At 38.8% G+C, this 12691-nt stretch overlaps 1 protein-coding gene across 3 annotated transcripts in view; it reads right to left on the bottom strand.

The window, feature by feature from the left end:
• CREB5 (cAMP responsive element binding protein 5) overlaps nt 1–12691 on the bottom strand; it is a 382280-nt gene that overhangs the window by 262296 nt on the left and 107293 nt on the right. For all 3 annotated transcript variants that reach the window (XM_069958734.1, XM_069958733.1, XM_069958735.1), the window contains exon 5: nt 8051–8214. In XM_069958734.1, the coding sequence (XP_069814835.1) occupies nt 8051–8214 (164 nt within the window). The remainder of the gene's footprint in view (nt 1–8050; nt 8215–12691) is intronic.

The following is a 12691-nucleotide window of genomic DNA, read 5'->3' on the forward strand; positions in this document are numbered from 1 at the left end:
AAATTCATCATACAACAATATGTTTTTACCCAAATTAAATTGGCGTAAAGAAGAAAGTGCAAGCTCAAAAAAAAGGGGTAAAAAGGTAGCAAATTATAAATTCCCTGCACAGTATACAGTATGTGTATACAATTTTCTACAAGAAAGTGACCCTGAAACTACAAGAACATAGAAGCTATAGAGCTCATCTGTGTGCTGTGTCCTCATAACACTGAGATTTCTTTACAAATCTTAATTGAAGACAATGAAGAGTTTACAGCATAGAAATTGGCTGGGAATGTGTTATAAGATATACTTCAGCTAGAAGGAATCTATTTATTTGCAAAGCTACTGATCTGTTTATGCAGATTATATGTAACCTGGTATTAAAGGTGAACCAATGATTTAAAGTCTAGAAACTAATTCAATGATTATACAGATGTTTTATTACTCAAGCGTAAAAAATAACAGACTTGAAGAATAGCAATAATTCACGGACTAACCGTACCGGTATGGCTGCACAATTGTATGTTATTGAACACATATAGGAACTGCATTCACATCTTCATGGTATTTCAAAGCCCCATCTTGCTGCTGACCTGCATCATGCCCCGTATCTGCTGTTAATGCTCATATGAAAATGGCATTTGATGGTTTGGTGCAATAACAAAATGTAAGCTTTACCGCTTGGAACCTGTAAAAACCTGACTTAATTACATGACATACTAGTGGCTAAATAAAAAATGTAAAATAAAGCAAAGGCAACAAGACAACGCTAAGTAAAATGATCTTTTACATAAATATAGTGATTACAGACTATATCAGATGCTTATTTATCTACGACTGCTTTTCATCAATGAAAGACTGTATTAGTCTCAGCAGCTGTTACTAAAATATCTGTGTACTGCACTAAGTCTAATATAGAATTATAAGAAAGAAATTGCAAAGTAAAAATAAAAAAAAGAAAATGTAAAATTCTAGATTTAACATAAAACACCAAAACCAATAATTCACCACAATCTTTCATGCCACTTGAAATAAATTATATGGCATCCAAAAAGCAGTGATATGGCTACTGAAATGAAGAGTGCTCACACCAAAGAACAGCTTAAGGGTGCGTTCACACCTACCGCATCCGCAGCTTATTTTTCCGCGGAAATCCGCAGGTCTGGTAGTGCGGATTTCCGCAGAAAAATAAGCTGCGGATGCGGTAGGTGTGAACGCACCCTAAAGGAATATTCCAGCAAACACATCCCATATCCATAGAACAGAGAATAAGTATTGGAGTATCGGATCGCAGGGATGGGATGTAAAAAACAAAGGCCTGACTCTCCTGGCTGAGTGTACTGGCAAGTCACCACTTGCACTACTTTATGGATCCACCAGAGATATCCAGTGAATATGTTTTTATTTGCTGGAATAGCCCTTTAAGGCCATAAGATATAAGGTATAAGGAATAAAAAGAGGCAATTTCTTAAAAGAGAGACTAACAGCAGGTTAAATGCATCTAAATGCATGTCTTGATAGCGCACAGGGTGCTGAGGATGAAGGTATTCTCATTACCTTCATCCTCAGCATTGCTTTAGTTAAGTTGTAGTTTAATTAATATGCTAATGAGATAGTGGGGTGTGACCACCGCCCTTAGCGCACCAATTCGCCCCAGCTGTACTGCTCCTTCTAATGAATATTGGGGCAGCGCTCTGTAGTGACGTCACTTCGGCGCTTATCTCTGCAGATATATTCATTAGGAGGGGCGGGCTATCAGTGCACTGAGGGTGGTACATATGTCCCCAGTACACCAAACCCTATCATTAGCATACGGATTACACTATAAACTTAACAAGGCTGAGAATCAAGGTAAGGAAACTACCTTCATCCTCAGTCCACCATGCACATTTGGGACATAACAAAAGGTTAGATGGATCTAGCCTGCTGTTAGTTTCCATTTAAATCTAATAATGTGTTTATGGAAAAACAGTTGTCAGTCCACAAACTGTATAAGGGTCTATTTACACAGAAAGATTATCTGACAGATTATTTGCCAAAGATTTGAAGCCAAAGCCTGAAATGGATTTGAAAAGAGGAGAAATCTCAGGCTTTCCTTTATGACTTAATCTCTCTTTATAGTCTTCGTCTGGCTTTGGCTTCAAATCTTTGGCAGATAATCTGTCAGATAATCTTTCTGTGTAAATGGACCCTAAAACAATGGACAAACTTATGTCAGACCAGAAGCTGTGGGGTATTGGGGTTGGTGAGTATGACTTATTTCTCATTTTTATACCACTCCCACCAAAAAACAATGTTACTGGACACTCCCTATATTCTTGGGATATACCATCACTTATTAAAGTGAAAAAACCCTTTACAGAGTTAGTCCCTTTCTATTATCATTCGTATACAAAATAAGTTCCTTAATTCCTTACTTTGGTCTGATAATATTGCATTTATTGCCACTATTATTACTATTGCTTCTGCAATCAGGACTATTGGTAATCACAATTATACTTATATAATTATACACTCGTTCGGTCTCTAAATGAGCTGCACAGTGGGGAGATGAAACTGCACGTTTTTATTAATTCCCCACCAGTATTGAAAACTCTCTAATACGAAAGACAGATTTCTATCAACAAAAATGACCGACTCCAAATCAAAAAAACTCATAAAATCAATAAAAAGTTCCATCTGTTTTTCTTCTCTGCAGACCTCGTAAGCCAGGGAAGAGAGTGTAAAATTTTTCTACTAAGACCAATGTGTAGACATAAATTGGCTGGGCAGACTAGACAGCAGCGGCTTAGAATATAATTAGGGGATTTCTTCTTCTTTCTGAAATGTGGCTTTAGAAGCCTCTCCTCTTCGTAATTACTGTTTAACTTCTTTTTATTCAAGGTCTGTCCACATCTTTTTTCTCCATTTATTATTATTAGTAAATTTACATCTTAAGACTATGGTTTTTAGTTGTTTTCCATGGGGAGGGGTGAAGGGTTTAGCACATCGTACATAATGGGAAGCAATGAATTCATACCACGTTATTGGACTTACATTGCAAAGGCGGAATCTACAGGAATTGCCATTAAATGCTTCATATAGCAACAAAACAACAAGTAAGGTTAGCGAGACTTTCAGGCAAGGTTCCCTTGGATATAATAGATTCTATGTGTGATTTACATGTTAAAGAGAATCTGTTACTCTACTCAAGTAACAGGAAGTTCCTAGCACCTTTGGCAGCTGAGTGATCCATCTTGGTGTTGGTAACTAGCCAAGAGAGATCAATGAAGGAAGGAAAGCAGCCATATTTTCCCATTCACGTATGGGCATAGTACGTGGCACTCTAGGGGCAAAATATCTATCATAAAAAGCTATATACGCAGAATTTTCATTCTACTAAAGGAGAACTCTTGCCAAATGTAAAAATTCAGGGTAGGGATTAAACATGATAAAAGAAGTTATAGTTACCCATCCCTGTGCCCCTGCAGCCACAGCACCACAGCTCACTGTCAGCCTCCAGTCTTCTTCCAGTTCCTGTGTCATCCCGCTCAGCCAAATCAGTGGCTGCAGGTGTCCCGCCTTAGTCACTGACTGGCTGGGCAGCCTTTCTGAGCTGGTTTGTGATGTCAAAGGACCAGGAGCTAGAGGAGGCCAGTGGGTGAATGTGAGCAGTGGCGCTGTGCTGCAGGGGTACAGGGACAGGTGAGTATAACCTCATTGTTATATTCCCACCAAACCATGCCCGCTCTGGATTTTTACATTTAAATACAAAATAAATAAATGTGGATATCTGGTTGAAACACATGATAGTTCAGGTCCCCATAAACTAGAAAACATTACATATTTATATGTTATATATTATCATTTTACACTGAATACACTGAAAATGATGGGGATAACTACCTGTTGTACAATGAATCAAATAAAAATGCAATTGTGTTCAATAATCAATAACACTAGTCATAGAAACTGTATAGAATCTTCTTATTGGATAAACTTTGATCCCCGGGGGTTATATCTTTGGATGACTTGTTTACTAAAGGCTACTTTTACATGGCAGTATGTTGCCCCCTATTTTGCTTTATTTTTGAGGCTATGAGCACACAATGTTTTTCACCTCATGATTGTATAGTCTGTTTTTTTAAGAAAAAAAAAAAACATCTGTTGTCACATTCCCACACAGGCTTTTGGTACATTTTTTCAGCCTTATTTTAAGCCGTGTTTTGCCAGAGGCTAGGTTTTCCCAAAGTTCTTGTTGTCGCTATTTTCAAACTCAAAACAGCCCAAAATACTGTGAGGGGACATTTTTAGATGCATTTTTAATGCTTTTGCATTTGGGTTGTTTTGGAGCCCTCTTTTAACTAAATTTTGGCTGATTAGTTGTCCTATTTGCAGCTGTTTTTAGGCTCTAGCAGAAGTTACATTACTATAGGGGCATATTTTGGACTTTTACAGTCCACATTGTATGCCATAATATGACCACATTATTGCACATAGATCACCAGAAAAAGAGGTCCATACTACCATAACAAACATAAAAGTAAAATGAATATGTGTAGGCACTAGAGGACCTTTTTTCATTAAGTGAAATAAAACAAATATATATAGGAAAAAAATACAGCCTATTTGAAGCCATGTGGAATTTGTTGGACTGTTTTCACACCAATAGACAGTAAAAAACAGTGTGCACATAGCTTAAAAGAAAAAGATAATTTTTTTGTTTTGGCTTAGAAAAACTGTAACAAATTATTGCCCTGTTAAGGTGTCTTTAAGCTAACTGATCTATTAGGTAGGACTGTGGTAATCTATTAACACTGTGAAAATATATTACTCCTGGAAACCCCTTCAAATAGATTAGAATCCATTATTTAAGAAACCGAAAAAAAGGAGTTGAAATGAACAAACTAATTTCTGTCGTGCCACCAAAATTGGCCAGCCCTAGGTATGTGCCTAGATTGCTAAATCATAGTGTTGTAAAAGAAAAAAAAATTACGATAGGGCTTTCAGAACATAGCTGCACAGAATAAGAACACATAAAACTACTCATATAAAACACACACAATCATAAGTATAGAGAAAAGGCTTATAAAACCATTGTGCTCCCGCTGCATGCAAATCATGCCAATCTGGCTGATGTATTTTGCACAGTGCGACTATGCTTCCATTTGTTTTGGATTTGATTTATTCGCAGGCTTTTCACATTTTGACAAGAAAACACCTTATTAAACTAAGCAATGACTTTTCATAGCTTTCAGCCTGCAGTTTAACTTTTTTTTTTTACTCTCTGTATGTGGGTTTATAATGCCCTAAGGTTTTATTTTAGAGACGCGTTGCTTCCAGCTAATCCTACCCATAATTTCCCTTAATATTATGGTATTTTCCAGGATTCATGGATTTTATACAGCGTATGGTTGGTTACTAAGGCAAAGCATCAATGAAGAGATGCTTGAACAGTGAATGTGTGTGAGTGGACAGGGACACAAATGGGGAGAGTTTTAAGAGGAAGGTGGAGGAGAAAGAGGAGAAGATTCCCAGGAGAGCCCCATCTGTGAACACTTCACCACTCCCCAACGAATGGAGCTCTGCGTGGGCACAGGTGGATCCCAGCCTCCTGCTGGAGCAGAGCTCAGCGCGTAGCCTGAAAGAAGACTTTCATTACTGTTGGCTGTTTGGATTGGAAAGAAGCCATCTCAAACATTTGCAGGTGGCTTGGCCATACTTTGACACTTAAATATTTGAGGCCGTGATAAAATCAGAATATTACTACAATATGGCGCTATACAAAGTGTAATGTGCAATCCTTAATATGAAATGTATGTTAAAAGATCCATTCTCTGGAGACCACTAAGAAATTCACATTTGAAATTAGTATACTACTTATTCCCAAATGTTTTGGTTTTAATGTGTTTTGGGAGGGAATGGAAATGAAAGAGAGTCCGTCCAAGTTCTTTCGCCTTTCATGCTCATGTTACAACTGTTCGAGGCATACATTTTCAAAAGGCTCACATATTTTATTTTTGCTTATCCCTCCTATGGCAAATAGGAAAACTCATAAGTCTCACAGATTCATAATCCTGTTTGTAACAGCTCAGACAGGGTGGGGGAAAATAAGGGAAATTTTGACATCATATGTTCAGACGCTATCAAGAAACACTTTGATACCCATCAGTACCTTCTCTCCTGAATACCTGTCTCTTCAGGTGGAAATAATAGAGCAAATGTTTGAGGACGGAAATAAACCTTACTTAAAATATGTTCACAATTGCAAATCATTCTTGTATTCATATACATAAGTGTAATTTATCATACAGCAATCAAATACAAAAGCAGCAGTAGCCTATCGGCCCCATGGATGGCTTGGCCCACTGGAAAACCAGAGGAGCAGTAGGCAACTCTCTCTCTCTGAAGATGCCAAAAGAAAAAAGTGTCAACTAAGATCTTCTATAGGGACTATTTCACAATTATATGTTTTATTGATATTTCCACCAGTGATTGCAATATAAAAGAAGGCAATGAGAGTAAATCGTGATAAGTAGACAGATACCATGTGAAGAAGGCTTGAGACAGAGGCTGCTGATTTCAGATAAGAGTGACTCAAGCATGTACGCGACAGATCGCTCAGCATTTGAATGCTAGTGGCTGACGACGTTGGATGCAGCCATAGGGAGTCCTGGAAAACATGGTTCCAACATGGCTGTATCCATTTTTTTTTAGGACTCCCTAAGGGTGCATCCAACTTCGTCAGCCATCTGTAATCAAGCTCATCTCTACTGCTGATGATTCCTGAAAGAAGAAAATTTAATGGCAAAAATGAAGACCAAGTAGCTTCTTCGGGTAGTGGGTTGAAATGTGATGTAACTGTATTAAAGCCACTATGACTTCACAGTTGCCACAAAGCCATCTTCTTAAGATGGAACATTAGCGGCATCTGCTATTAGAGCCTTTTCTTTAAAGTAGAACTACCATTTTTAAAAACTTCTGACATGACAAGCCCTGCCAATCGCTAGAACAAAGGGCTGCCGCGTGCAGGAATGTGCACTCTGCCTCTCCATCTCTGCTGCAGGAGGTGAATTTCGGAGACTGCCAGTACAAGCAGTCTACGGAATTTACCCCCTGCAGGTGTCAGAAGTTTTAAAAATGATAGGTACACTTTAAGTTATTATATTTCTACTTAATAAGGCCATTTTTGGATCTAGAGATTTGTTTTTTTTTTAGTGCCACCTGTAGAATCTGTCCAAAGTCTTTTACTTATCGGTGCTTTAGTTAGGATATACATATTTAAAGGGGATATCCAGCGCTACAAAAACATGGCCACTTTCTTCCAGAGACAGCCCCACTCTTGTCTCCAGCTTGGGCGGGGGTTTTCTGCTCAGTTCTATTCAACTGAATGGAGCTTAATTGCAAACTGCACCTGAACTGGAGACAAGAGTCGTGTTGTCTCTGAAAGAAAGTGGCCATGTTTTGGAGCACTAGATAACCCCTTTAAAGTTTTTGCTTTGAGACTCCTGCACCCCAGCATGGGCAGTTAATTTTCTAGTGCATCTAAGGTTGTCCATACTCCCTCAACAGCTTTTGGACAAATTTATATCTAACCAAAAGCTCTACCTCCCATTCACCCCATAAGCATAAACAGTTGGCTGCAGTCAGGAAGCCTCCATACGCATTATACAGTGGAACTTTATACAGTGAAATTTGTCCAGCGGGTTTGTCCAACCTTTTGTGAAAGCCTATGAAGCTGTGGCAATTTATGAACAACTCTCATAAGTGAGTTGGTACTCATTATGATACATAACATAATAATAATCATGATACATAACTTTTCATGATGTGCCTTTGTCCCTTTTGCTAAAAGGAAATTCAATAGGTCAAACATCTTTAAGTATGTGCTAAATAGATAACAGAAATCTTGCTCAAAGTTCATTCAACACATAAAAATCAATGCGGTGGAAATATTGCCTATGGAATGTGACAGTCCATTAAATTGATAAATATTCTATATAGTTGCTGTATGCACACATAGATACATTCATCTATATTTCAAAAACCTTAAGAAAACCAATTAATAAAAGAATAGTCATCCTACCCAATCTGGCGATTTGTAGAAGGTGCTTGTGTGATGACTGAGCTGGACTGTGGAGATGGCATTGCCTGTTGTATTACAACGCTGGTATCATGGTTTGGCAGTCTTGAATTGGATAGCTGGTGTGATGCAGCCATGCCTCCCACTGAGTTGTGTAATGTGATATTCTGCAAGAGGAAAAAAAATCATTGTTTAACATTACTCTTTAGTTTATCAATTATTTGACCATTATTTGGTTTAACACAAGGTAAGGCACAGGCCCTTCTTATGTACTGTACCAGTGCATAACTTCACATAAATCCGGGTGCATCTGAGCTGCCTGTGAATGAAAACTTAAGCCAGCTCGGAGATGGTGTAGACTTCCGCTACAATTTACACCTGAATGCAGGAGTATGTTGTAGTAAATTCAGCACCAGTGGGAGGACATAACCCCGGCACCATACCGCATCCCCTGGGTCCACCCACCTAGAAAGTCACTCTAAGAAGTCACCACTTTTTAATGGGTCCCCCCCCCCCCCCCCATTGTCTTTATCTTTCCTTTTTGGTCATGGGCAAGAGCAACCTATATAATAAAGATGTTTGTTCTCCACAATGTCTATTATGAACACCAGTCATTCCACGGAAGGAAACCCATCACCATGAAAAGCTATCAGCATCTTGTTATAGAGCAGAAGGAGCTGGGCGCATTGATATATTTATATATTTTGGGAAAAGCTTCAGTGTAACTTCTAATTTATTGACTGAGATCTCTAATGTTTCCATGCTAAAGAGTCCAGTCCATTGAGTAACACTGTCTACTGGACTCCTGAGAGGGTTAGTTCAGCAAAACAAACTTTATTTCAAATCAACTGGTGCCAAAATGTGCCAGAGATTTGTAACTAAATTATATATTAAAATGCAAATCTTTCAGTACTTATCAGCTGCTGTATGCCCTGAAAGAAGTGTTATTCTTTCCAGTCTAGAGAGCAGGAGAGGTTTTCTATGGGGAATTGCTCCTGCTCTCGACATACAGCAGCTAATAAGTACTAGAAGATTTGAGATTTTTTTAATAGACATAAATTATAAATCTCTGGCACTTTCTGCCACCAGTTGATTTGAAAGATTTTTTTTTCTGAACTACCCCTTAACACAGATGAGCAGGGATTTCAATCAACATGTTACAAGTTATACCAAATCTTCTTTCCCACAAAGTTATACTGTATATCAGTCTTCTCAGTTCTTCCTGCTCCATAACATAATGGTGATAGATTAGATAGCATTGTCTTGGTGACAGGTTGCCTTTAAGTCCTTCCATACTCTTCTTAACCTGTTAGGGACATATGACGCACCCGTACGTCATATGACCCCGAAAGGTGTTCAGAGCGGGGCCGTGCGGCGAAACCACCGTGAACCGCCGCGGTCCCGGGTGCCGCTTGTAGCCTGGGACCGCGGGTGTTAGTGGGCACGGTCCGATTGCCGTGCCCGGTAATACGGTAATCAGATGCAGCTGTCAAAGATGACAGCTGCATCCGATAACCGGACGCAGCACTTCCCTGGAGCGATCTCCGTGACTGGTGCCGGCCGGGGTCTCCGCCAAAATGGCTCTGATCCTGACTCAACACTCGGATGCTTTCGGCTGCAGCAGCCGAAAGCATCCGAGTGCCGATCTCATTGATCTTTGCTGTATAACAATACAACAAAGATCTCTATGAGAGATCAGTATACTTATACTAGAAGTCCCCCAGGGGGGCTTCTATTATAAGTGTAAAAAAAAAAAAAAATGTTATTAGTAAAAAGCCCCCTCCCCTAATAAAAGTCTGAATCACCCCCTTTTCCCATGTTTTTAATAAAAGTAAATAAATAAATAAACATATTTGGTACCGCCGCGTGCGTAATCGCCCGAACTATTAATTAATCACATTTTTGATCTCGCACAGTACACGGCGTCAGCACAAAAAAAATATCCCAAAGTGCAAAATTAAGCATTTTTGGTTGCATCAAATCCAGAAAAAATTTAATAAAAAGCGAGCAAAAAGTCGTATATGCGCAATCAAGGTACCGATAGAAAGAACACATCATGGCGCAAAAAATGACACCTCACACAGCCCCATAGACCAAAGTATAAAAGCGTTATAAAAGGCTATGTTCACACAACGTATGAGACCGGCCGGGTCACGGAATGACCGGTCTCTGGCCGGATCATCTCGGCCGGTACTTAGGTACCAGCCGGGTGATCTTTCCGGCCGCAGAGCTCTGATGCGGGCGCATCAGCGCGCGCCCGCATCAGAGCTTTCCATAGCGCACAGTGAAGCGAGTGGCCGGAGCCGCTCACTTCACTTTGTGAACTGACATGTCTTTCTGCGGCCGGAATTCACTGAATGTCAGTTTTTTGCGGCCCCGTATGGGATCTCGGCCGGAGCGTATACGATGTGTGTACCCTCTGGCCGGGATCCCATAGCTTAATAGGCTGTGTTCTGCTGCACCAAAACTACGGCAACAACGCCATAGTTTTACGTAGTGTGAACATAGCCTAAGTGTCGGAATGGAGCAATTTTAAGAAACGTATATTTGTTAACAATGGTTTGAATTTTTTACAGGCCATCAGATACAAGAAAAGTTATACATGTTACATATCGTTGTAATCGTAACAACTTGAGGAAGATGCATAACAAGTCAGTTTTACCCCATGGCGAATGGCGTACAATCAAATACCCCCCAAATAAAAGAAATGGTTTTTTTTATCAATTTTACCACACTTTGAATTTTTTCCTGGTTTCGCAGTGTACTTTATGCAAAAATTCAGCCTGTCATTGCAAAGTACAATTAGTGACGCAAAAAATAAGGGTTCATGTGGGTTTCTAGGTGGAAAAATGCAAGTGCTATGGCTTTTTAAACACAAGGAGGAAAAAACTAAAATGCAAAAACGAAAAGTGGCTCTGTCTTTAAGGGGTTAAAAACTGAAGAACAGTTCAACATACTGCTTCCGTTCCAGTGGTATAACTCTAGAACCCTATAAATTATGCAGGAAATTTTCACTCTGCCCTATCACTGACACAGCAGAAATCAGCTACCATGTTGGTTAAAGGGAAGAATGTTAGCTGCAATTCACATTCCAAACTGCTGACAGTGATATATAGCTTGGTCAAGGAGACACAAGAGCTTACAATCTGGAAAACATGGAAAAGTTTAATCTTAGATTGGTGACAGATTGTAGAGATTGCATAGAGCAGCTCCCAGAGATGAGGGAGAAGACGGAAGTGCAGCACTGTGGAGAGTTTTATGGGTGAGAATACATTTTAAATTATTTCTAAACTGGAAAGTCAACCAGTGCAGTGACTGATACAGGGAAGGAGTATTGGAGTTCTGGTTGAAGTAAATTGCACTTAGTTACATGGTTGCTTAAATTAAATTCTAGAAACCAGAGACATAATAGAGGAGATTTATTAAACTGGTGTAAATTAGAATTGTTTTAGTTGCCCCTAGCAACCAATCAGATTACACCTTTCATTTTTCAAAGAATTTGTGAGAAATGAAAGGTGGAATCTGATTGGTTTCTAGAGGCAACTAAGACAATTCTACTGTACACCAGTTTGATAAATCTCCCCCAATGTGCTACCCATTTAGTCAAAGAAGTAATACACTATAAATTAAGTCTGGAAAGCAACGTGCTATAGAATCCAGTGATGCACTATGTGTGATCTCATGCACCAGTAATGCGTAATGCTCTACACAAAATTAAGAATGTATATGTAAACTTTGAGGGTTCTGCAGATATCGGGTCTCACTTACTAACAATTTGTCAATTCTAAGGCCTTTTGCTGTTGGTTTTGTTATTTTTTTTGCGTCAAATTCATTATACAAACCCTTTGTAACTCTGGAAGGTTTTTCAAAGGACAAAACTAAAACCACATCAATGCTAGAAGTGGCTGGTTTTTAGAACTGAAAAGCCATTAAAAAAATGACGGTTTGATTAATAAATCCGTCTGTTGTGGAGGGTTTTAAAGGACACACCCATGACACACACTTGGCAGATTTTCGGACCAAAATGTTGGGTTTGTCAGGTTTTTGTAAAAACCCCTTTATTAAATATGTCGGAACACTACATCCAACAGGAAAATGGACAAAAACTCAACGCGTTGGTAAATCAGCCCAATGTGCTAGATACAGTATATGGAGTAAGGAAGGTAATTATGTATACATATGGAGTCAAATAGGTGATATGATATAAGTGCCCAGAAGATAACATGCTATATGTGGTGTAAAGTAGGTAATTGCTATGCAAGGCTTGCATTTTACCAGTATGTTTAACATATACGTTTTATAAAAAAAAACGGATGCAATTGTATGCAATATAGTTGGATCCGTTTTTCCATTGACTTCCCCCCAAAAATTAATATATATATATATATATATATATATATATATATATATATATATATATATCTCAAAACGGATGTTTATGTGTACTTTAAAAGTAACCATTTGAAAACGAATATGTTACAGATACTCGAAGAATGCAGTGTGAAGGTAGCCTAACCGGAATTTACAAAATAATCTGCTATACTGAAGTCAGGAAAGGAATGCGCTATACTATATGTGGATTGTGTAAGTAATTAGATAAGAGTTATTCACAATACAGTACATGGTGTCAAGAAACTAATACAC

Source organism: Dendropsophus ebraccatus, chromosome 2 (assembly GCF_027789765.1).
Source record: "Dendropsophus ebraccatus isolate aDenEbr1 chromosome 2, aDenEbr1.pat, whole genome shotgun sequence".
NCBI classification, from domain to species: Eukaryota; Metazoa; Chordata; class Amphibia; order Anura; family Hylidae; genus Dendropsophus; species Dendropsophus ebraccatus.